Consider the following 22,166-nt stretch of genomic DNA (forward strand, 5'->3'; position numbering starts at 1 on the left):
ATTATTATTATTATTATTATTATTATTATTTAGTCATTTAGCAGACGCTTTTATCCAAAGCGACTTACAAATGAGGACAACAGAAGCAAGTGCTATTACAAGTCTTGGTTAGCCTAATGCAGTACAGTGTTTTTTTTTTTTTCGTTTTTCTTTTCTAAGAAACAAGTAGATAGAATAGAAAAAATAAAGCTAATGTTAGTTTTACAAGAAAAGCTAGCAGTTAGAGAATAAATATGCAATTGATAGAAGGTCAAATGTGTTTGTTTTTTTTTGTTTGTTTTTTTATAAAAAAAACATAAAATTAGAATAGAGTGCTAGAGTTAGAGGGTCAAATAAAGATGCAAGAGATGGGTTTTTAGCCATTTCTTGAAGATGGGTAAGGATGCTCTGAGTTGGGCAGGTCGTTCCACCAGATGGGAACAGTTAATGAAAAATGTCAGTGAAAGTGATTTTGTGCGTCTTTGGGATGGCACAATAATGTGTCGTTCACTTGCAGAACGCAAGCTTCTAGAGAGCACATTAGTCTGAAGTAGTGAATTTAGGTAGAGGGGTGCAGAGCCAGTGGTGGTTCTGTAGGCAAACATTAATGCCTTGAATTTAATACAAGCAGCCATTGGTAGCCAGTGCAAACTGATGAACATAGACGAGACGTACGTTCTTTTCGGCTCAAAGATTCATCTTGCAGCGGCATTTTGGATTAATGATGGAATTGGCTGGAAGACCTTTATTTTTATTTTTTCAAATGAATGCTGTTCTTTTGAGCTTCATATTATGCAAAGTATGTATCATGGTTTCTACAAAAAATATAAAGCAGCACAACTGTTTTCTACATTGATAAATGTTTCTGAAAGATCATGTGACGATGATTGGAGAAATGGCTGCTAAAAATACAGCCATACTATCACAGGAGTAAATTACACTTTAAAGTGTATTTAAAAATAAAACTATATAAATGTCTTTTTACTCTATTTTTGAGAACATAATTGTACAGCCTATGTGAGCATAAGACCCCCCCCCCCAAAAAATAAAAATAAAACAAATAAATATACATTTATAAATACACAAATCATTACAACCCCAAACTTTTGAACAGTAGTGGAGACAGCCAGGACTGTCTCAAGAGGCCTGTTAAATAAATATTGCTATTACTAGCAAAAATTGCTATTATAAAAAAAAAAAAAAAAAAAAAAAAACTTTTTAATGTATTTTAAAGTTTAACTTATTCCTGTGATGGCAAAGCTGAATTTTTCAGTGGCCATTTAGCATTATTTATCCATAGTGCATGTTGGCGTTACTTTAGGGTATACGTAAGTGTGTATATTTTTGTTACTTTTCTACAGGTTTCGCAGCATCGCCAGGTCATATTTTCGCAAAGCACATGGAGTGCTACTGCTGTACGATGTCACATCTGAGAGCAGTTTCCTGAATGTTCGTGAATGGGTGGAACAAATTCGGGTACAGTCAATGACATTTTAGCGAGTTTGTTTTCTTTTTTTCGATTGTAGACTGTATTCCGTAAACTTTCCCTCACAGGAGTCAACGGATGAGGACATCCCAATGTGTATAATAGGGAACAAGGTAGATTTGAGAGGAGAGAGGCCAGAGGGAAGCTGTGTGAGCGCTTTCCATGGTGAAAAGCTTGCTATGGTGAGTCTTGAGTCTCAGATTTATATGGGAAGAATGTAATAGGCATCATGCCAATCCTAATTTGCTGTGCATTAGGCTTATAATGCCCTGTTCTGCGAAGCAAGCGCTAAAGAGGGGACGAATGTCATCGAGGCAGTTTTACATTTAGCAAGGTAAGATACCACATCAGTTCTTGCTCCATTCTAACACGCAAATGTTTTCAGGCTTTAAGTGTCTTATGAATTATCGCAGAGAAGTCAAGAAACATGCAAAACTGGGGAGGAGATCAGAGTCGCAGGTTAAGCTGAGTCTTCATAAACGGAAGAAGACACTGAGCAAATGCTGTGGAGTCTAAGTCATGCAGAGATCTGGTTTAATTGTGATTTTATGCTTTTTAAAGTAACTAAAATCCTGTCCTTTGTTATAAAAATGTTAATAAAATGTTTTTTTATGCAACTAGCACTTTTTAGACATTTCGATGCTTCCTTGGTGTTTTTAGGCACACTGATCAAATGTATACTTGTACATTTGCCTATTAATGATCAAATTCACTTCAGGGCTCAGTGTTTATTTAAATATTTACTTTTTATTTGTTAGAATTTAATTTTGTCGAAGGATGTTCTTGTAAATGTGTCTAACATTGTGTTAAATAAAAGTTTTAAGTCTGATTTAAAGTCTAAATTAAAGATCTGGAAGTCGTTTGTGATCTGCAGGGGAAAAGGGTTCTCTAGTATTTTGATATCTCTGAAACGAAGCAAACTCTGATTTGAGCTACACTTTATTCAACAGTTTTGAGTTAAGGAAAGCAAATAAGATACAAAACATACAAGAGTACGTGATTGCAAGATGGGTTTTGTGGGTCTGTTATTCTTGGTTTTTACATGGTAAATACTGATCAAGAAAAGTAAGATCTGTACACGAAGTAAATGCCCAATCAAACTAAATTAGAACAATACAAAAAGGTTTAAAATCAAAGTACAAACAATGGTACTACAGAATCTAGAGCACAAACTAATAACACCAACAATAATAGCTTAGGATCGTCCAAAGGGTTTATTGATGTCTTCTATTTGGCTTTAGAGTCCATTTTTTCGTTGGCTTTCTTTTGCTTCTGTTGCATTATTTCTGCATCTCTAAAAAAAAAAAAAACGTGGACGTCAATAACCGCAGTAGAATGTCCCACATTTTAAAGTACAATTTCCAATACTCATACATGCAGGCTGATGATACATGGGGGAACTTTTTGAGCAATGTTGCCGTCAACAGGCAACCAGGTGAGACACGACCGATCTATTTAGATAAATTTATCCAACAATGCGAAAGTGCCCAAGCAACATTGCTAAAAAAAAAGTTGCCCCATGTATCAGCCCTAGAAACTAAACATTAATCGTAGTTTATTCCTCTCATTATTAAAAGGATGCTGCATCTAAGTTCTGTTAGTTTCCGAATATTGTAGGTTACCTCTGCTTTCTGGCAGCAGCAGATAAACCATCGTCATTTCTTTTGCCCTTGTGCATATCATTTTGCTTCTTGGCGTTTTTCTGGCGAGCAAGTTCACGCTGATTTCCCCCTAAAGAGGACACAGTGCTGAAATTAAATATCTGCTCTGACTGACACATCTGATCTCAAGATGTTTCAATCTCTATTTAACCCTAAAAAGCCTACTGTGCCATAGGATATATGGTTTTCTAAGGCCTCTAAACGATCAATGTCATTTTATTGGAAAATCCATTGTACACAATCTTCAAAATAACTTAAGCCCTCGGTTCATAGTTTTTCGTATGTTCAAAAGCCTTTTAGCATAATTCTATAAACAAGTCCACCTGTCGTTTTTTTTAAATATATTAATATTTCAAATACTTCATTTATTAGACCAAAGCAAATCGATTCAGAACATTTTTTTTTCTAAGAAAATAGTTAAAATGTGAGGAACCAGGAATCTCGTCAGTGATCATTGCATTGTTTTGCCCACCACAATGAAAACTACAGAGCTTTCATCACAAAACTAAACACTTAAATGCCATATTTACCTAGATAAGGAGTTACAGAGTGACAATTGAGATTTGTGCATTTTATGTAGGTGAGTAAGTTAGTTTGCTACGGTTATAAAAATCTCACTGGTTTAGAAGCTATCACAATTTAATTTGCTTCTGTCCATTACACACACACACACACCCACTCTGAATAAGAACTCTTATTCCTCGAGTGTGAGCTCATTATTCTCACAATATCATACTATATACTCCATAAGCCATAATATGATATACATAAAAAAACAGGTTCAATACACTTACATTAAAAATTAATAATAAAAAATAATTGACTGTTATTTGTCAAGGTTTAGAGTCAGAGCTAATCATTTGAGATGCATGTAACTTATGTGGAACGCATAGTTTGACTCAAAGATAGTTTGAATCATGATACATTTCTTGTCAGAAATAAAAAGTAAATGCCAACTGTTTCAGCCGCTTTAACTTCATTGTCAAAGCTGAAAGGTGTGTGCGTGAAACCAACATACCATTTATGTTAACGAATTTAGGACTAATTTAATGGTGAAAATATAATTTGATGTGATGAACCCATTTGATAACGTAGTCGTCATAATAACTGAATTAAACTTTAATTCCGCCAAAATCCATTTTAAAGTCCGTCAATCCCACAGGCCTCGCACACCGAGACAAGAGCCCTCACACACGTCTGACAGCGACCTAATATTGCTAAACCGAACCCATCTAAGATCCATTTATATACTCACTGGTCATTTTTGATCAGTTTTGTCCGATTGTCGGAGTAGCTCACCCAAAGGGCCGCTATCTTATTTCCCAACCAACAAACCGATGCCTTTACAGTCTGGCGATAAACTTACTCTAGAAGAAACATAGCATCGCGAGATCTTTAGGCACAGGAGAGAGTCATTTGATTGGATGCGACATGTGACGTCAGGTACGAGGAGTGTTGTCATTGGTGAAACTGGACCTGTACTCGAGATAATTTGGGGGAGTATGTGAAACAAATTTGTGTATTTGATGTGCTTTTTTATTTTATTTTATTTATGAATGATATTTTGAAATGTAAAAAATAAATGTTTTAAAGTTATGATTATTTTAGCATGGGGAAAAAAAACATTAGTGGGCTATTTGCAGTCCTAATTTCTTTATTTTAATTTTTATAAATGACTTTATACTTTAGGAACAAACTAAAAATATGTTTCAAAAGCACAAAATTGTATGTATTTCAATTACATATTTTTATATTTTTTTATTATAATTTTTATTTATTTATTATACATACATTTTTTTTTTATTTACTTATTTATTTTTTGGTCAGGCAGTGTTGCTTGTTTTGTTCTTGTAGCATTTAATTATATATATATATATATATATATATACAGTTGAAGTCAAAACTTTACATAGCCTACACCTTTCAAAATCTGCTAAATGTTAATTATTTTACCAAAATAAGAGGGATCATACAAAATGCATGTTATTGTTTACTGACCTGAATAGGATATTTCACATAAAAGATGTATACATAGCATTTTTGTGTATTTGAACCCTTTCCAACAATGACTGTATGATTTTGAGATCCATCTTTCCACACTGAGGACAACTGAGGCACTCATATGCAACTATTACAGAAGGTTCAAACGCTCACTGATGCTCCAGCTGTATATTATTTCAATTTATATATATATATTGATTTTGGGGTGAATTAAAATATGAAATATCTAAACTTTTAATTGTTTAATGCTTTTTTAAAGCATTTTAAGTCACAATGAGCCCCCCTGCTATGTTTGCTGAACCACTGCTTTAGACTATTTTTTTCTTATTAGGTCACCTTTAAAAAAAAAAAATCAATTAAAATATACATTCCTGTTTTTTGTTTTGTTTTGTTTTTTGGCATTCAAATGATCACAGCAAAGCAGAACTGACACTTCAGCCACCTGCGCTGTTATCAGTCAATGCCTGCATCATGATACAAATTGTCAGCGACTGAATCTATGATTCTCCTCCAACATGTCACACCAACTGGTTTGGGCAACAATAGATTAATCAGATGCCGTATTAGATCCTCTGTACAGATGAGTCACCATTCGGTCTGTTTACAGGAGTGGCAGAGTGTGGAGGAGGACAGAGTAATGCTTATACCCATGAAACTGAACCCTGGAGAGCCAGAGTAATTGTGTGGGTTAGTATTCAAGGCCGGATGTAGTTACATTTGTGTGAGAAGCTGTAAAGTCAACAAAACAAACCTTATTTACTTTCCTAATGCATTTCCCTGGTGTCATTCATTATGAATGATTCATTATTGCATGTTATTTCACAGATAAAAAATTATTTGTCTTTGTATATAATCTATTGGCTTTCAACTTTTTTTTTTACCCTTATAGTCCAACACAGTATTCAAACACCTCCCCATGTAAGGTAATATATTTCCTCTGGTATTTCAACTGCAGTTATGACAAAGCTGCTTGTTTATCTAACCACAATGTCTTTCTTTCTTTAATTAAGAACCGAATATTCAAAAAAAAAAAAAAAATGAAGGGGGAAAATAAGTAGTAAATGCTAAAACAACTTCAGTGAAGAATATTTTAATATATGTGGTATTTATGAATGTTTTATTAATAATGATGTATTAAAATTGATCATGAAACTATTCTAATAGCTGAATAGCAATTTAAAATTAGTCTTAGAATTATATTTCACAATTTGAAAGTAGAATGGGTCTAGAAATTACTGTTGTAATGCTGATTTGTTTTATTCTGTTAGTCCTTTCATCATCAAATATAAGGAACAGTTCATTAATTTGTTGTATAGCCATATTTTTCATCTACAGTTTGAATGTTGTTTTCTGCGACATTTCTGTTGTAAATGTAATAATGATATCTTGTTAGCTTTTTCATTTCTACACACGTTTTGTATTTTCATACCTTTTCTACCATAATGATTTAATGGCAGCTGTTCCCCTAAATTCCAGTAATTAACATGTCATGTAGCAGAAAGCAAAACAAAACACCAAACATATTAATACTCGTGTTTTAATTGCAAATATTTTAAATGCATTTGCCTTGCCCTTTTTTTCTGTGTGTACATTTTGTTTTGCAATTCGGTGTGCCAAAGGTAGAACCTCCCATACAGCTGCTCTTTAAACAGTTCAGTGCATTTTTCCTCCGTCCGTTAGCAGTTCTGTGGAATGTTTGTTTGTGAGACTTGTAGTTAATTTGCAGGTAGGTCGAGAGAGTTAGTTCCATGCGGTCAGGACCACAGATGTGACTAAACTGCCCAAGGCCACCACCAGAGCTCCAAGCAGAAACTTCCAAGAAATTCCCTGAAAGAGTAAGAAGCGAGATCAAACAATGGCAGCACTTGGACGCCAGCTTCGGAACATTTTACAAGGCATTTTACAACACTTTTATTCTCTTCACTAGGTGGTAGTCAGTCACTTACAAACGGCTTCTTTTTGGGGGGAGGTGTCAGAAAGGGCGCTATGTTTTCGCCAAACATTTGAGCTGGTTTAGCTTGCCAACTCTGGGTCTCATTTTCCCCGGCCTGTCTTTTTACCAACTTGGACAGTTCAGCATGAATAGCCTATAAAAATACAATATGAAGAAAATATTAGCATTCAAACTCCTAATACTAATTTTTCAATGTGTGAATTTTGTAGCCTGTGAGAAATAAGGTGCACTTCCTAACACTGACCAACAGATGTCAGTGCCATTTCACTGTCTGCAAGCTGTATTTCAGGCCTGTCATGATTGATTGACTGGCTGGAGATCATGTTTATAAGGGTAATATCACTTAATCTCAAATGTAAATTGCATATTAATAAGGAGCCTGTTTATTAATTTCCAGAGCATAAACAACGTTTTGTTGCTGTTTGTAAAAGATGACATTGAGCTGCTCATGAATCTGGTATGTGACTGAAATCACTTTACTGGGCTTTTTATGGCCTATTCTTTGCTACTTTAACATCATGCAGATTTTTGAATGTGAAATCGTGTTTTCCTTAGAATGTACCTCGTTGTAGAGAGTAAAGATTTACATACACATGTAATCAAAAGCCATTAGCACAGAGTTTAAGAGACTGCTAAAAGTAGAAGTATATAGCAGCACATGTATTACCACGTTTTCCATCCCATGCCATCTCTGACTATGTGATCATAATTAGAATTTTGCAATGAGTTCCCTCCTGAGGGAATGTTTGCTTTTTGCCCTGCCATCCAGACGGGGTGTCATTATAGCAACAGCAGATATTTTAGTTTTGTCTAGACAAGGCTCACTCTTCACTATGAGCACTGTGAGGAAACCTGAGGTCAATCACAAAATCATTCATAAACAAGCCCAGACACAATCTGTGAAATGTCTTTGCTTTATTCTTTCTCACATCATTCCGAATCTGACAAGTAATTGTTTTATTAATTTTTATTATTGTGTGTGCATATATAAACACTAAGTGATATGTATGTGTGTGTATATATATATATGCATATTGCATTATGCTTTAATGGAGCTGCATGTTGTGCAACTTTATAACAAAACAGATTTGACATGACTTTTTTTTTTTTTTTTTTTAGAATGGGCCATATTCTTCAGTATTATGAATTAAGCTAGTTGTTATGTTTATTGCTTCTTGAATGTCATAAACCTCCACAGTGTATACAGTGCTGATTCACTTTATTACTGGAAGAGGTGCAGGGACGGACTAGGGCCAAAAAGTGGCCCTGGACTTTTTGGCACAGAGCAGGAGGAGCGTCTCTCTCTGCAGCCTACAAGATCCAGGGGGCGTGGTTGGATCCAGATCCAACTCCTCCCACCTTACACATACCTAAACCTACCCATCTCCACCCCCTGATCCCTAAACCCACCCCATCTCCACCCCTAAACCTACCAATCTCCACCCCCTAGATGTGGATCCAACCAGGCCCCCTGGATCTTGTAGACTGCAGCAAGTCCTACTTACAGAGCGGCCCACCAAACCCGGTCCACAACACACCATAAATGACCGCTATATTTCTTTACATTATAATTTTTCTTGGTGTATATGGCAAATAGTAAATGATTTTAAAGAATTTTTACGAGGGACAGTTTAATATCACTAAAGTTAAATACCTATATTATCAGTCCATATGACACAATGCTCTAGGATAGTCTAAGACAGAATGCGGACTGTTTTTATGGTGCCTTTCTATAGGTCATCATATACAGTATTTGTCCTTTTGCAGGAGCTTGACATCTATCATTTTAAGGAATAGAGCTCCAGTTGTGGAAAAGAGTATACAAATTATTTTGATAATGAAAAATACAGTAAACGGTACTGTGAAATATATAATGTTACAATTTAAAATAGCTGTCTTTTATGCGAATATATATTAAAATAATTTATTTCTGTGATCAAAGCTTAATTTTTAGCATCATTACTCCAATCACATGATCCTTCAGAAATCATTCTAATATGCTGATTTGATACTCAAGAAACATTTCTGATTATTATGAATGTTGAAAACTGTTGTGCTACTACATATTTTTGTGGAAAAAAAATGTTTCTGAAGGGATACTGAAAACCGGAGTAATGATGATGAAAATTCAGGTTTGATCAAATAAATAAATTACATTTTAAAATATCCTAAATAGAAAACCACTATTTAAAGTGAAATATTTCATAATAATATTGTTTTTTACTGTATTTTTGATCAAGCAAATTAAATCTTCTTTCAAATAAATAAATAAATAAAAAGCCTTAATTATTTCATACTTTTAACCACCTAAAATAATGCATGTGTGAAATAATAAGCAAATTATATGTTAAATCACTTTCCAATGCACAGCACTCGAAAGCAAGTCTTCAGATTTACAATGTTCTAGAGTAAGACTGAGAATGATTTTTATAGATTTTTAAACATTTTCTTAGACACGTGAAATCACGGAAGAAAGCCTGAGATATACATTAACTTATCTCATGTCTGCTGAAAACTGCTATATTATGTAGGCTACATTGTGACGAATAACGTAAATGGCATTCAAATCTGAGAAATTTCGGCCCACCGGGAAAACTCTCGGTGCTCCAGATGGCCAGACCGCCACTGAAGAGGTGTGTGTGTGTGTGTGTGTGTGTAACTTTGTGTCCGTATACTGGTTCCAGACAGCTCTAATCTTGATGGCTGCTCTGAGGATTTGATAGACTAACTATTCTCAAAGGCGTGACAGAACAGGTTTTGGTTCTGTGGATTGTATCACAGCACAAACTCATTCTCAGATATTAGAGTCTAGCTGTAGGAACAAATATTTGCATGTTCAATCAAATATTGTTTGCATTGTCTCTTAGGTTGAGTGGAATTTCTCAGGACGTTTTCACTTCCTTGTCTTAAGTTTGTGTTGTATGTTCAAACAGACCGGCCAGGAAATGTATATGAAATGCAAACACATTAGAAAGACATTTTAAAAAGTGTATTTTTGTCTTAAATAGATCCACAATGCATTCTATGTTTTGGGACTCATTTAAAATAATTTTGTAAGGTGTTTACTAATGAACATTGGAAGCTTAATATAATCATAAACCTAATATTATAAAGCACTTTTTATGGCTTCAATACAAACACTTAATTCTTGACCCACAGTGAGTATGAGTTGGCATTGAATATAAAATAAATAACACTGATCCAGTTAGGCCAGGTTTTTCACAAAGGTCAGTTGATCTGTAAATATTTTCTAATGGGACTTTCTGTTGCCAGCTCACGTGAAATTTAGATGTTCAGGAGATACGGTTACGCCTCTCACCTTAGTGGACGGCTCCAGTTTCAAAGCCTTTTTCAGGGTCTCCATGGCCTCCTCATACTCACCCCTGTCCGATAAAAGCTGCAGAAACATTTTACATTACCAGATTACAATAAATATGACTCTATGTTTTAGGAAAAAGTACAATCCAGATGGAAATATAAACCTCATCATGTATGGACTGTAAATCATCTTAGTGCCTAGTTTGTTAAATTATATTCATCCATACCTTCCCTTTCCTGAATAACGCTTTGACATTCTGGGGATCCAGAAACAGCACATCTCGACTGGTGTGCAGCGCCTCGTCAAACTGTCCAAGCTTCAGCTGTGATGCTGCCAGGTTATTCAGACACTTTACCCGGTGGTCGTTCACCTCCTCTTCATCGTCCTCTGCCGCACAGCTTTGACTGTCTACAGGGGGACACAATTGTACAGCCTCTTATAACCACGCTGTGGCAATGTATAACACCAAAGTAAATAATATACACAATTAAACGTGTTTGCTTATGGATCAGTCCAGTGTAAACGGCATTGTACATTAGTTCCAGGCCTCAAATCTGATTGGTTGAGCAGTGTTCCAACAGTGCTGATATACTGTAACAGTTCAACTGCACTAGGACTTCACTGTATGTTCCAGAGAGACTGTCACTCTGTGCATTTGTGGTAGGGATTTCACTGTAGAAAATAAACACCAACTTCAACTTAAAATCTTAAGTTCGTTTGCTGGTTTAAAAAGTATAGCCTAATCAAATTGGCTGTACAAGTCTTTCCAACTTTTAGGCTATTAAACTGAATAACCCCCAAAAAACCAAACAGTTGAATTGAAACCAGTAGGTGGCGACAAACGACTGTCTTTATGAGTAAGTCATTAATTTATTAATTCAGTCGATTCGTTCGAAAATGTTGATTCACTCAGGAACTAAACAAGCGACTGTTTTTATGAGTGGGTTATTGAATCATTCGCTCAACCGATTTGTTCAATAATACTGGTTCATTCAGGGACCATCTTTATAAGTGAATCATTGAGTCAATCAGTAAACCGGTCAACAATGATTCAGGAACGATGTATTGCTTGTTTCTCGGAGAGAAAATACAGTGGTTTTGTTTGGATAACGGACTCTGGCAATTACCTGGCAATACTGTGCCTAAATGTAGGCTAAGTAACTCAGTATTAACTAATATGTTTTTTTTAACTCTTATAATATCTTATCATTTCTTGCAGATGGCCACCAGGTTTGCACACTTCTCAGGAGGGATTTTGTCCCACTCCTCTTTGCAGATCCTCTCCAAATCATTAAGGTTTCGAGGCTGACGTTTGGCAACTCGAACATTCAGGTCCCTCCACAGATTTTTCTATGGGATTAAGGTCTGGAGACTGGCTAGGCCACTCCAGGACCTTAATGTGCATCTTCTTGAGCCACTCCTTTGTTGCCTTGGCCGTGTGTTTAGGGTCATTGTCATGCTGGAATACCCATCCACGACCCATTTTCAATGCCCTGGTTGGCTTCAATGCCCTGGCCCTGATGGTAAATGGCCCCGTGCATCATCCCTTTGATGCGGTGCAGTTGTGCTGTCCCCTTAGCAGAAAAACACCCCCAAAGCATAATTTTTCCACCTCCATGTTTGACGGTGGGGATGGTGTTCTTGGGGCCATAGGCAGCATTCGTCCTCCTCCAAACACGGCGAGTTGAGTTGATGCCAAAAAGCTCGATTTTGGTCTCATCTGACCACATCACTTTCACCCAATTCACCTCTGAATCAGTGGCGAACTTCAGACGGGCCTGTACATGTGCTTTCTTGAGCAGGGGGACCTTGCTGGTGCTGCAGAATTTCAGTCCTTCACAGCATAGTGTGTTAGATCCTCCCGTGTAGTTCTGGGCTGATTCCTCACCAATCTCACGATCATTGAAACTCCACGAGGTGAGATCTCGCATGGAGCCCCAGTCCGAGGGAGATTGACAGTTATTTTGTGTTTCTTCTATTTGCAAATAACTGTTGTCACCTTCTCACCAAGCTGCTTGGCGATGGTCTTGTAGCCCATTCCAACCATGTGTAGGTCTACAATCTTGTCTTTGACATCCTTGGACAGCTCTTTGGTCTTGGCCATGGTGGAGAGTTTGGAATCTGATTGATTGATTGCTTCTGTGGACAGATGTCTTTTATACAGGTAACAAACTGAGATTAGGAGCACTCCCTTTAAGAGAGTGTTCTTAATCTCAGCTCTTTACCTGTATAAAAGACACCCGGGAGCCAGAAATCTTGCTGACTGATAGGGGATCAAATACTTATTTGACTCATTAAAATGCAAATCTATTTATAACTTTTTTTAAATGCGTTTTTCTGGATTTTATTGTTGTTATTCTGTCTCTCACTGTTCAAATAAACCTACCATTAAAATGATAGACCTATCATTTCTTTGTCAGTGGGCAAACATACAAAATCAGCAGGGGATCAAATATTTTTTCCCCCACTGTATATACTTTGTGTATGGGTTAGGGATTGCTAGTTACAAATATACCCTACATTAACATTTTGTATTGTATATCACTGGATGCAGAGGGACTTTGTGTTTGTTTGCTACAAAATCTTTCTCTAAATAATTTAGAAAAATTACTATTTAGTGGCTAATGAGATAGAAATATATGAATGTAGAAAAATATTGCATAGAAAATGAAGGAGAGTCTAATATGTGATGCTTGAGTGGTCAGTGGAGACTGTGGCAATGTGGAGATCACTTCTGCATATGTGGTCATTATCAGTGTCTATAATCCAAAGCGGTGCTTTGCACTTTACTGTCTCATTACTGTCAAACGTTCCTCTCAAGATGGACCAGGCTTTCCAGCAATTACCATGATTATGGAGGTGGAAATAACATGTAGATTTATTATGTTTGATTAGTGTAGGGTTTAATAAGAGTGTTACTCAGGGTGCTCACAGCTTGCAGACATGACTGAGCATTCCGATGACATGATTATTGATCAAATAGATTAGCTGCTGAGCTGCTGTAACTGCTCTGAATTGAGAGCTATTATAGGGTTTTTCTCCATCACCATTGAACGATTTATTAGATATCATGAAGCCAATAAAAAAGAAAAAATTGTCTCCAGAAGTTAGCTACATTATAATATATATAATTTATAATTTATATTATTTTTTTATGTAAAAATATTTTTATTTGCATGTTTGAAGTTAATTAATAGTACATATTATGTATAATATTATAAATAAATATTTGAAATTATAATATTTATAAAAAGCATATTATCAGAACATTTCCTGTTGTTGAGATCTGTGCCTTTATGCATTTATACGCATGAAAGATTTGTGCATGTTCTGGCATGTTCCTACTTAATGCATTATATGACACAGGTGTTTGAAGGGCACTGTGGGTTGGATTACCATATGTGCATGTCGTAAGCATGTCTAAAGCCATGCAGTAAGCCTGGGCTGCCAGGCTGTACTCTTCCCTCTGGAAGTAGAAGTTGCCTCGCTCTCGTTTCTGGTTGCCGATGCGGATCCGGTCTGGGATGGGCAGTGAAAGGGGGTCCGGCTTTTCTCTGAAGTCTAGGAGTTGCAGCTGATACAGGAGAGGAGCCCAAGCTGGTATATCTGGCTCCCTGCCAATAAAACACATACACAGCAATGAAGCACCATTCAATCACAAGATCTCAGTCCACTGAAGCATCTGGTTGAAATCATTATCTATCTGTCTGTCTGTCTATTATTTTTCTGTCTGTCTGATATCTATCTATCTATCTATCTATCTATCTATCTATCTATCTATCTATCTATCTATCTATCTATCTATCTATCTATCTATCTATCTATCTATCTATCTATCTATCTATCTATCTGTCTGTCTGTCTATCTATTAATTATAATCTATTAATATATCAATTTATATATTTCTTTAAATGGATAGCTGGCTATCAGATCTATCTTGTGTTTGGTTTCTCCCTGATTTTTGGCTGTTTTTATTCTGTACTTCAATTACCATTAGACAGTTTCGGAGATAATGGTTTTTTTGTGGAAGCTATTTTTATTCTCTTGCTCTTTTTTTAAAGTATATCTCCTTTCGAGTAAGTCTGTTATTTTTGTGTTATGGTACTGTGGTTGTTTTTGCTTGAGAGAAGGAAAAGTGAGAGAGAGAGAGAGAGAGAGAGAGAGAGAGGGGAATGGTAGAGCTGCTGTTTTGAACACTGACTGCCTGCTGCCTGTTGAGAGGCAAAAGGCTCATATCCATTGTGTGTGCGCTGTCTTCACCATGCCCAGATTTGAACTTTAGTACTGGAAAAGGCCTCTTTAGAAGGCCATATGCTCTGGCGGACTGAGGCTTGTGTCAAAATAAAGCAGTGTTCTTTCAGTGGTCTTCAGGATGGTAGAAATGAATGAAGATGACATGATGGAAAAATATTTGGCTGTTTTTCTGGTGAACCCGTTTCTCTGTGATATTCTCTGAGTCTGAGCAATGTTGTGAAAACACTGTAAAATGCTATCACACACACACACACACACACACACACACAAACACCAAGACACAAAACCCCACTCTTCCTCTTCTGGAAAAAAAAAAACATATGCTGAAGTTAACCTGTATGTTTTGTTGAGTTAGAATGTTTTTACGTTTGTTTCCTTGGAACTGCAATGAATTATGTGTGGAAAAAAAAACATGGAACGTTCAGAATTAACCCTAAAATTTCCCTTTATATTTTTTAATAAGTTCCTTTAACCCTTAAATGCACGAATGTTTCGCCAATCATTCTGACATATTCTTTAGCGACCCGGACCTATCCAGCACGGATGGATCTCTAACTGCTGCAATAGCAAAAAACTCTCTTGATATTTTAAGAACAATTACAGAAGGATAAAATAAAGCATATTTCGTAACCTTTTGAAACTACAAAGGGTTAAATTTGAGCAGATGATTTTACTATCGCTGTCATCTTCTGAGCGCACTTCCACAGTAGTCTACAACAAGATCTTGCTCATATTCACGATCTCAAACGTATTCGCAAAACTATCGTTTTCAATGACTTCAAAATCAATATTGATCACTGGCAGCTTATTCACCACATCCACCAACAAATGACAGTGACATTTATATTTCATTGCTTACAATAATTGCTCTGCAGTAAAGCCACTCAAAGCAGTTACATTTTTCCTGATGATATTCTTTTGTTTTATGCCTGCGGTAATTATGAGTGAAACGTCACTTCATCATTGTGTTTCAAACAGTGTCACCTCGGGGAATAAAGATGCATTGCAGGTATTGAGTCATCAGATATGTAAATTTTGTTGCACAGGAAAAATATACTTACACATTTACATACCTCGGGTCTCTAGCGACCCTATACACTTTTTACAAAAATATAGCTAATCAGAAAACAGGCATTCTTTTATATATATATATATATTTCTTGTTATATTGTTTATAATGTACAGAAGTTCTAAGCGGCCATGCATTATTCTTTCTTTCCTTCTTGTTTTCTCGTGATCACGGCTTAATTTTTTGGTGATCTCGACATAATAGATGTTGTTTTCTCATTATCACGACTTCATTTTCTCGTGATCTTGACATAACAAAAGTTGTTTTGTCATTATCACGACTTATTTTTCTCGTGATCTCGACATAACAGTTGTTCTCTAAGTTACACAACTGCGCCAACAGGTGGCAGTATAGAACTGAAAGTAGTCCCCAGCTAGGTAAATAGTTATATGATATAGCTGGGGACTACTTTCAGGCGCTGAGTAAAATCATTGCGCCTGCTGCACCCATGGTACGGCAGCAAAGTTCCTTGATTATTATGCCAGAATGAGAGTATAGTTCCTAGCCATATCGGCCAAGAAAATTGCAACTTTTCATTTTCCGTCAGTCTTAGTACACGATGTAACTACAGAAGAGTCAAGTTTTAAATAAGTCAAATATCGAAACTCTTTGGTCATTTTTGAGCGAGATGCTAATGGTCTAATCAGATGATCTATGCTAAGCTACCGCCAGACCCGGAGATCGGCTGAATGGATTCAAAAAGGGTAAAACTCAACTGTTTAACTCTGTTTAAATGAGCCCATTTCCCAAAAAAGTGGAGTGTTCCTTTAAGGAGTTGTGAATGAGGGCGCGGGCACTGCCTCCGTGTTGCCAGATCCATATATTATAAGCGTTTTTGGACTTATCTTATCCACTTAATTTAACGCTTTAGGAAGGTAATAAAGTAGGAAGTGGCGGTTTAAGGTCAGCGATATCATTGTCTTTTCTTATTTGCAAAATATTTGACATAATTCCGGTTATTTTATTTGTTTTTTTGTTTGTTTTAATAGTAATATCTGGCAACACTGCATGGCCAGCACTTAAAGGGGTCATATTGCTAAAAAGAACATTAGTTTGTGTTTTTGGTGTAATGCTATGTGTTTGTGGTTTAAGGTTTAAAAAACACATTATTTTCCACATACTGTACATCAGGGTTCCTCAAATCTTTCCCTGGAGGGCCAATCTGCTGCAGAGTTTAGCTCCAACCCTGATCAAAGTCACCTACCTGTGATTTTCTAATGATCTTGAAGACTCTGATTAGCATGTTCAGGTGTGTTTGATTAGGGTTAGAGCTAAACTCTGCAGGAGTGGGCCAGATTTGAGGATCCCTGCTGTACATTTTTGCTCCTCTTTGCTCCGCCTTTCTGAAAAGCACAAAGCTCATCCTTCTGAGAAGCGAGGTGTGCTCTGATTGGCCAGCTATCCAGTCCGTTGGGATTGGCCAAATACCTCAAGTGTGTGACGGAAATGTTACGCCCCTCACCGTATTGTGATGCTGTGTCCCGGTGCAACGAGACAAAAACAATAAAACCCATTAAAAACGAGGAATTTGTTGCATCCAGTAGGGACATAATTACTGATTATAATGGCTTATACTGTATTTTACATTACCATGTCTGCATTTGTGATCGGAAAAACGACAAACAACAAGCGCTTCTCTACACTGCTCAAAACTCGCGTTTGAGTAGTCAGTGGCAAATTCTTTAAATATGAAAACATACTTGGAGGCTGTGAGTCAGAAGCGCCCGACTGTCCTTGCAAAGTTGGAATTGCCCACTCCGTAAAAAATGCACTGCATACACTAATATTTTTAACTGTTCTGGAACAGTGTTGTAATTACAACTTAACCACTGATTTCTAGTTGTGTCCTCCTTTGGAAGCCCAAACAAAGTACTTTCGCTTTCACAACGAAACACAGCGTCTCCAGGACATGGCTCTGGCGGCAGCAACAATACTACAACGAGAATAAAAATCACGCCCTCTTTGTTTGCGTATACATTTGGGCAGTGGTATGCAAATTGTCCCACACAGTGATGTAGACATGTGGGGGCGGGTTTTAATGATCTGTTTAGGAGGGCGTGGACAAGTCTGAACTTTTATAAAGAATATCTCTTTGGGTTTGAGACTTTAGTCTTTGCAACTTTAGGGATCTTATCTATGCATGAACAGCTTGTAACACTCCAAAGAGAAAGGAAAACTTGAAATAGCATCATATGACCACTTTAAACTAACAGTAACAAAAAAGCCCACGGACAGATTGTAGCTGAAGGATACGACATTCATTAAGGGAAACGCAAAAATATATATATATATATATATATATCAGGATATTATCTGTCAGAAACGTTATCAACGCTGCCAAAAACAGTAGCCTTTAACTGTACACATATCTGTAGAACAAGTAGGTTACAGAATGAAATGAAATACACAAACACTAGCCATGAAGAAGTCTATGCTATGTCATTCAGTAGGCCTATAGTAGTCAAATTTTCATAAATCATGCTATAAACATTCAAAAGAGCACTAGACAAAGTTATCAGCTATATACAGGTCCTTTTAAAAAAATTAGCATATTGTGATAAAGTTCATTATTTTCTGTAATGTACTGATAAACATTAGACTTTCATATATTTTAGATTCATTACAACACAACTGAAGTAGTTCAAGCCTTTTATTGTTTTAATATTGATGATTTTGGCATACAGCTCATGAAAACCCAAAATTCCTATCTCAAAACATTAGCATATCATGAAAAGGTTCTCTAAACGAGCTATTAACCTAATCATCTGAATCAACTAATTAACTCTAAACACGTGCAAAAGATTCCTGAGGCTTTTAAAAACTCCCAGCCTGGTTCATTACTCAAAACCGCAATCATGGGTAAGACTGCCGAGCTGACTGCTGTCCAGAAGGCCATCATTGACACCCTCAAGCAAGAGGGTAAGACACAGAAAGAAATTTCTGAACGAATAGGCTGTTCCCAGAGTGCTGTATCAAGGCACCTCAGTGGGAAGTCTGTGGGAAGGAAAAAGTGTGGCAGAAAACGCAGCACAACGAGAAGAGGTGACCGGACCCTGAGGAAGATTGTGGAGAAGGACCGATTCCAGACCTTGGGACCTGCGGAAGCAGTGGACTGAGTCTGGAGTAGAAACATCCAGAGCCACCGTGTACAGGCGTGTGCAGGAAATGGGCTACAGGTGCCGCATTCCCCAGGTCAAGCCACGTTTGAACAGAGAAGCAGCACTGGACTGTTGCTCAGTGGTCCAAAGTACTTTTTTCGGATGAAAGCAAATTTTGCATGTCATTCGGAAATCAAGGTGCCAGAGTCTGGAGGAAGACTGGGGAGAGGAAAATGCCAAAATGCCTGAAGTCCAGTGTCAAGTACCCACAGTCAGTGATGCTGGTGTTGGTCCACTGTGTTTTATCAAGGGCAGGGTCAATGCAGCTAGCTATCAGGAGATTTGGGAGCACTTCATGCTTCCATCTGCTGAAAAGCTTTATGGAGATGATTTCATTTTTCAGCACGACCTGGCACCTGCTCACAGTGCCAAAACCACTGGTAAATGGTTTACTGACCATGGTATTACTGTGCTCAATTGGCCTGCCAACTCTCCTGACCTGAACCCCATAGAGAATCTGTGGGATATTGTGAAGAGAAAGTTGAGAGACGCAAGACCCAACACTCTGGATGAGCTTAAGGCCGCTATCGAAGCATCCTGGGCCTCCATAACACCTCAGCAGTGCCACAGGCTGATTGCCTCCATGCCACGCCGCATTGAAGCAGTCATTTCTGCAAAAGGATTCCCGACCAAGTATTGAGTGCATAACTGAACATAATTATTTGAAGGTTGACTTTTTTTGTATTAAAAACACTTTTCTTTTATTGGTCGGATGAAATATGCTAATTTTTTGAGATAGGAATTTTGGGTTTTCATGAGCTGTATGCCAAAATCATCAATATTAAAACAATAAAAGGCTTGAACTACTTCAGTTGTGTTGTAATGAATCTAAAATATATGAAAGTCTAATGTTTATCAGTACATTACAGAAAATAATGAACTTTATCACAATATGCTAATTTTTTGAAAAGGACCTGTATATGTCTGTCTCTTTTAAAGTGTTTATAGTGTATATAATGAGTTGTATTTGTAGGGGTTATTATAGCACAATTCTTTAACACCAACACCAGATCAAATAAAATTAGAATAGAGAGTGCTAGCGTTAGAGGGTCAAGTAAAGATGGAAGAGATGAGTTTTTAGCCGTTTCTTGAAGATGGGTAAGGATTTGGCTGCTCGGATTGAGTTGGGCAGGTCATTCCACCAGATGGGAACAGTTAATGAAAAAGTCAGTGAAAGTGTTTTTGTGGGTCTTTGGGATGGCACAATAATGCATCGTTCACTTGAAGAACGCAAGCTTCTAGAGGGCACATAAGTCTGAAGTAATGAATTTAGGTAAAGGGGTGCAGAGCCAGTGGTGGTTCTGTAGGCAAACATTAATGCCTTGAATTTAATGCAAGCAGCCATTGGTAGCCAGTGCAAACTGATGAACATAGGCGAGACGTACGTTCTTTTCGGTTCTTTTCATTCTTATTATGGGCTCATCATCTTGTCTGTACATACATGCATTTCTAATAATGAGTATATACTGAGTTTTGTCTTTTAAAAACACTCATTAAAACTAATTAAAACAATTAAAACTCCCTCGCATTAACCCAGGTTAAATATTTTAGAATGTTCCTGTCAAGGGTGCATTCGTTACTACAGCCCATCACAAATGGCAAACATCCCTCTTTCTCTCTGATTGACTGCTTGATGCATCACTTCTGTCACATCTCTTAGCACATCAATACTTCTGTCAATATTTATCATCAAAGGCAGTGGTCTCAAATCAGCCTTTTGCTAAATCTGTTTCATGTTTTGTGAGATATTACTTATAATACTGTATGTAACCCCATTGATTTCATTTCCCTCTGCCAACACAGCATTTGCTGCAAAAGGCTGTCTAAGATCATGAACTTGTTCGGGCTGACAGAGACATTTTAGGAGCTGAACAGGAGAGATCCCTGGGGTCCATGGGATATACCACCTTTCCCACACAACCTTATTTAGCCTTATTACTCTTAGTACTTGGTCACATGACCACACATAAATCAATAGACTGACAAATAAAAGGCCTGAAATTGAGTCGATTTCACTGTGCACATTTATTAAGTATGTTCTCATGAGATTAAACAAGATCAAGCCTGGTGTGAAAGTTTATAACCTGCTAGATTGACACAGTTTGACGTTTTTCAGTTCAAACATGCATGTTTGTACAGCTGGAGGTTTCCAGTAAAGTTCATGGTATTCCAGTAAATTGGAGTGTTAATATCAGAGTCAGCTGGTGAGCTGAAGTAAATCCAAGGCCTCTTCAACATAACTAGATAGCATGTAATTGTCGGTTTGTGCAACTTAATGAGATGCACAAAAAACACACACAATTGGACTGTTATCAAAATCAAAGTGAATGCTAACTCACTCAAAATCATTTATATACATTGCCATTCAGTTGTTTTAAATCACAAGTGACAGTAAAGAAAAATAAAATTCAAATGCTGTTCTTTACAGAGTTCTATCAGAGTTTCCACAAAATATTAAGCAGCACAACTGCTTTCAATGTATTAATATTAAGAAAGGTTTCTTGAGCAGTAAATCAGCATATTAGAATGATTTCTGAAGGATCATGTGACACTGAAAACTGGAGTAATGGCCGCTGAACCTTTGCCGTCACAGGAATTTGAAAATATAGAACTTTCTTTCAAAAACATTACAAATTCTGACAACAAACATAAACTGTAGCTAGTGTATATACAATTCCCACATTTCCATTTTAAGTTATTTTATTAAAATTATTATTAAACAACATTTAAATGTATAAATTATAATTGTTGTGTTTCTAATTTAGTTATTGGTTACTGTATTACATCTAATGTTTAGTTACCCTGATGGTGTTTTGTTTTTGTATGGTAACACTGTGTCTGTACATGTTTATCTGAGTCATAGTTCATGGAGTGCCAGTTTTGGTTAACTTTAATTCATCATAGGGCCTTTTGTTTTACAACCTGTGTAATTGTAGGTTATCAGTATAATTTCACATACAGAGCAGATCTGCGTAGTTAAGGTATCATGGTACATTAAAATAACACCAGTTGATGAAATATACAACATTTTAATTATAAAAATTATAAACTACAATTAAATATAAAAAAATACAGGCACCATAATGCCTGAAAAGTTTTTGTCACCAATATCTGGCAAAAATAGTGGCCATTGTTTTAATGTAAATTTTAACAGGATATGAAAAGCTTTGTGTATGTTCATGTTTATTTGTTCATTCACAGGTGTGTGTGTGTGTGTGTGTGTTTGTTTTTATATACCGGTGGGGACTTAAACCTGAATACAAACAGACTCAGGGGACTTGTGTC

General features: G+C 36.7%; 3 protein-coding genes across 5 annotated transcripts in view; 1 reads left to right on the plus strand and 2 right to left on the minus strand.

The window, feature by feature from the left end:
* LOC306888091 (ras and EF-hand domain-containing protein-like) overlaps positions 1–2,309 on the plus strand; it is an 11,523-nt gene extending 9,214 nt beyond the window's left edge. Inside the window, exons 14-17 of the mRNA XM_079446233.1 lie at positions 1,341–1,455; positions 1,534–1,647; positions 1,723–1,799; positions 1,879–2,309. Of these exons, the coding sequence (XP_079302359.1) occupies positions 1,341–1,455; positions 1,534–1,647; positions 1,723–1,799; positions 1,879–1,981 (409 nt within the window). The 3' untranslated portion in view covers positions 1,982–2,309. The remainder of the gene's footprint in view (positions 1–1,340; positions 1,456–1,533; positions 1,648–1,722; positions 1,800–1,878) is intronic.
* A 78-nt stretch (positions 2,310–2,387) lies between these two features.
* LOC306888092 (small EDRK-rich factor 2-like) lies at positions 2,388–4,496 on the minus strand. 2 transcript variants are annotated; one of them, XM_079446235.1, is made up of 3 exons: positions 4,382–4,496; positions 3,088–3,196; positions 2,388–2,759 (listed from the first exon to the last, which is right to left on the minus strand). In XM_079446235.1, exons 1-3 carry the CDS (start codon positions 4,386–4,388, stop codon positions 2,693–2,695), a joined length of 183 nt encoding a protein of 60 aa, XP_079302361.1. In that variant the 5' UTR covers positions 4,389–4,496; the 3' UTR covers positions 2,388–2,692. The 2 variants fall into 2 exon arrangements, with proteins under 2 accessions (XP_079302361.1, XP_079302360.1); XM_079446234.1 differs by lacking the exon at positions 4,382–4,496 and having other exon boundaries at positions 2,568–2,759; positions 3,088–3,264.
* A 2,150-nt stretch (positions 4,497–6,646) lies between these two features.
* The window catches only part of LOC306888605 (peptidyl-prolyl cis-trans isomerase FKBP8-like), a 54,967-nt gene continuing 39,447 nt past the window's right edge, over positions 6,647–22,166 (minus strand). The window contains exons 4-8 of one of the 2 annotated variants that reach the window (XM_079447033.1): positions 13,797–14,014; positions 10,627–10,808; positions 10,401–10,478; positions 7,074–7,214; positions 6,647–6,954 (exon numbers count right to left, since the gene is read on the minus strand). In XM_079447033.1, coding sequence (XP_079303159.1) covers positions 6,868–6,954; positions 7,074–7,214; positions 10,401–10,478; positions 10,627–10,808; positions 13,797–14,014 — 706 coding nt within the window. In that variant the 3' untranslated portion in view covers positions 6,647–6,867. The remainder of the gene's footprint in view (positions 6,955–7,073; positions 7,215–10,400; positions 10,479–10,626; positions 10,809–13,796; positions 14,015–22,166) is intronic. The other variant, XM_079447034.1, reaches the window with a different exon arrangement.

The sequence above is a fragment of the Barbus barbus genome (genome assembly GCF_936440315.1).
Source record: "Barbus barbus genome assembly, chromosome: 22".
Taxonomy (NCBI): domain Eukaryota; kingdom Metazoa; phylum Chordata; class Actinopteri; order Cypriniformes; family Cyprinidae; genus Barbus; species Barbus barbus.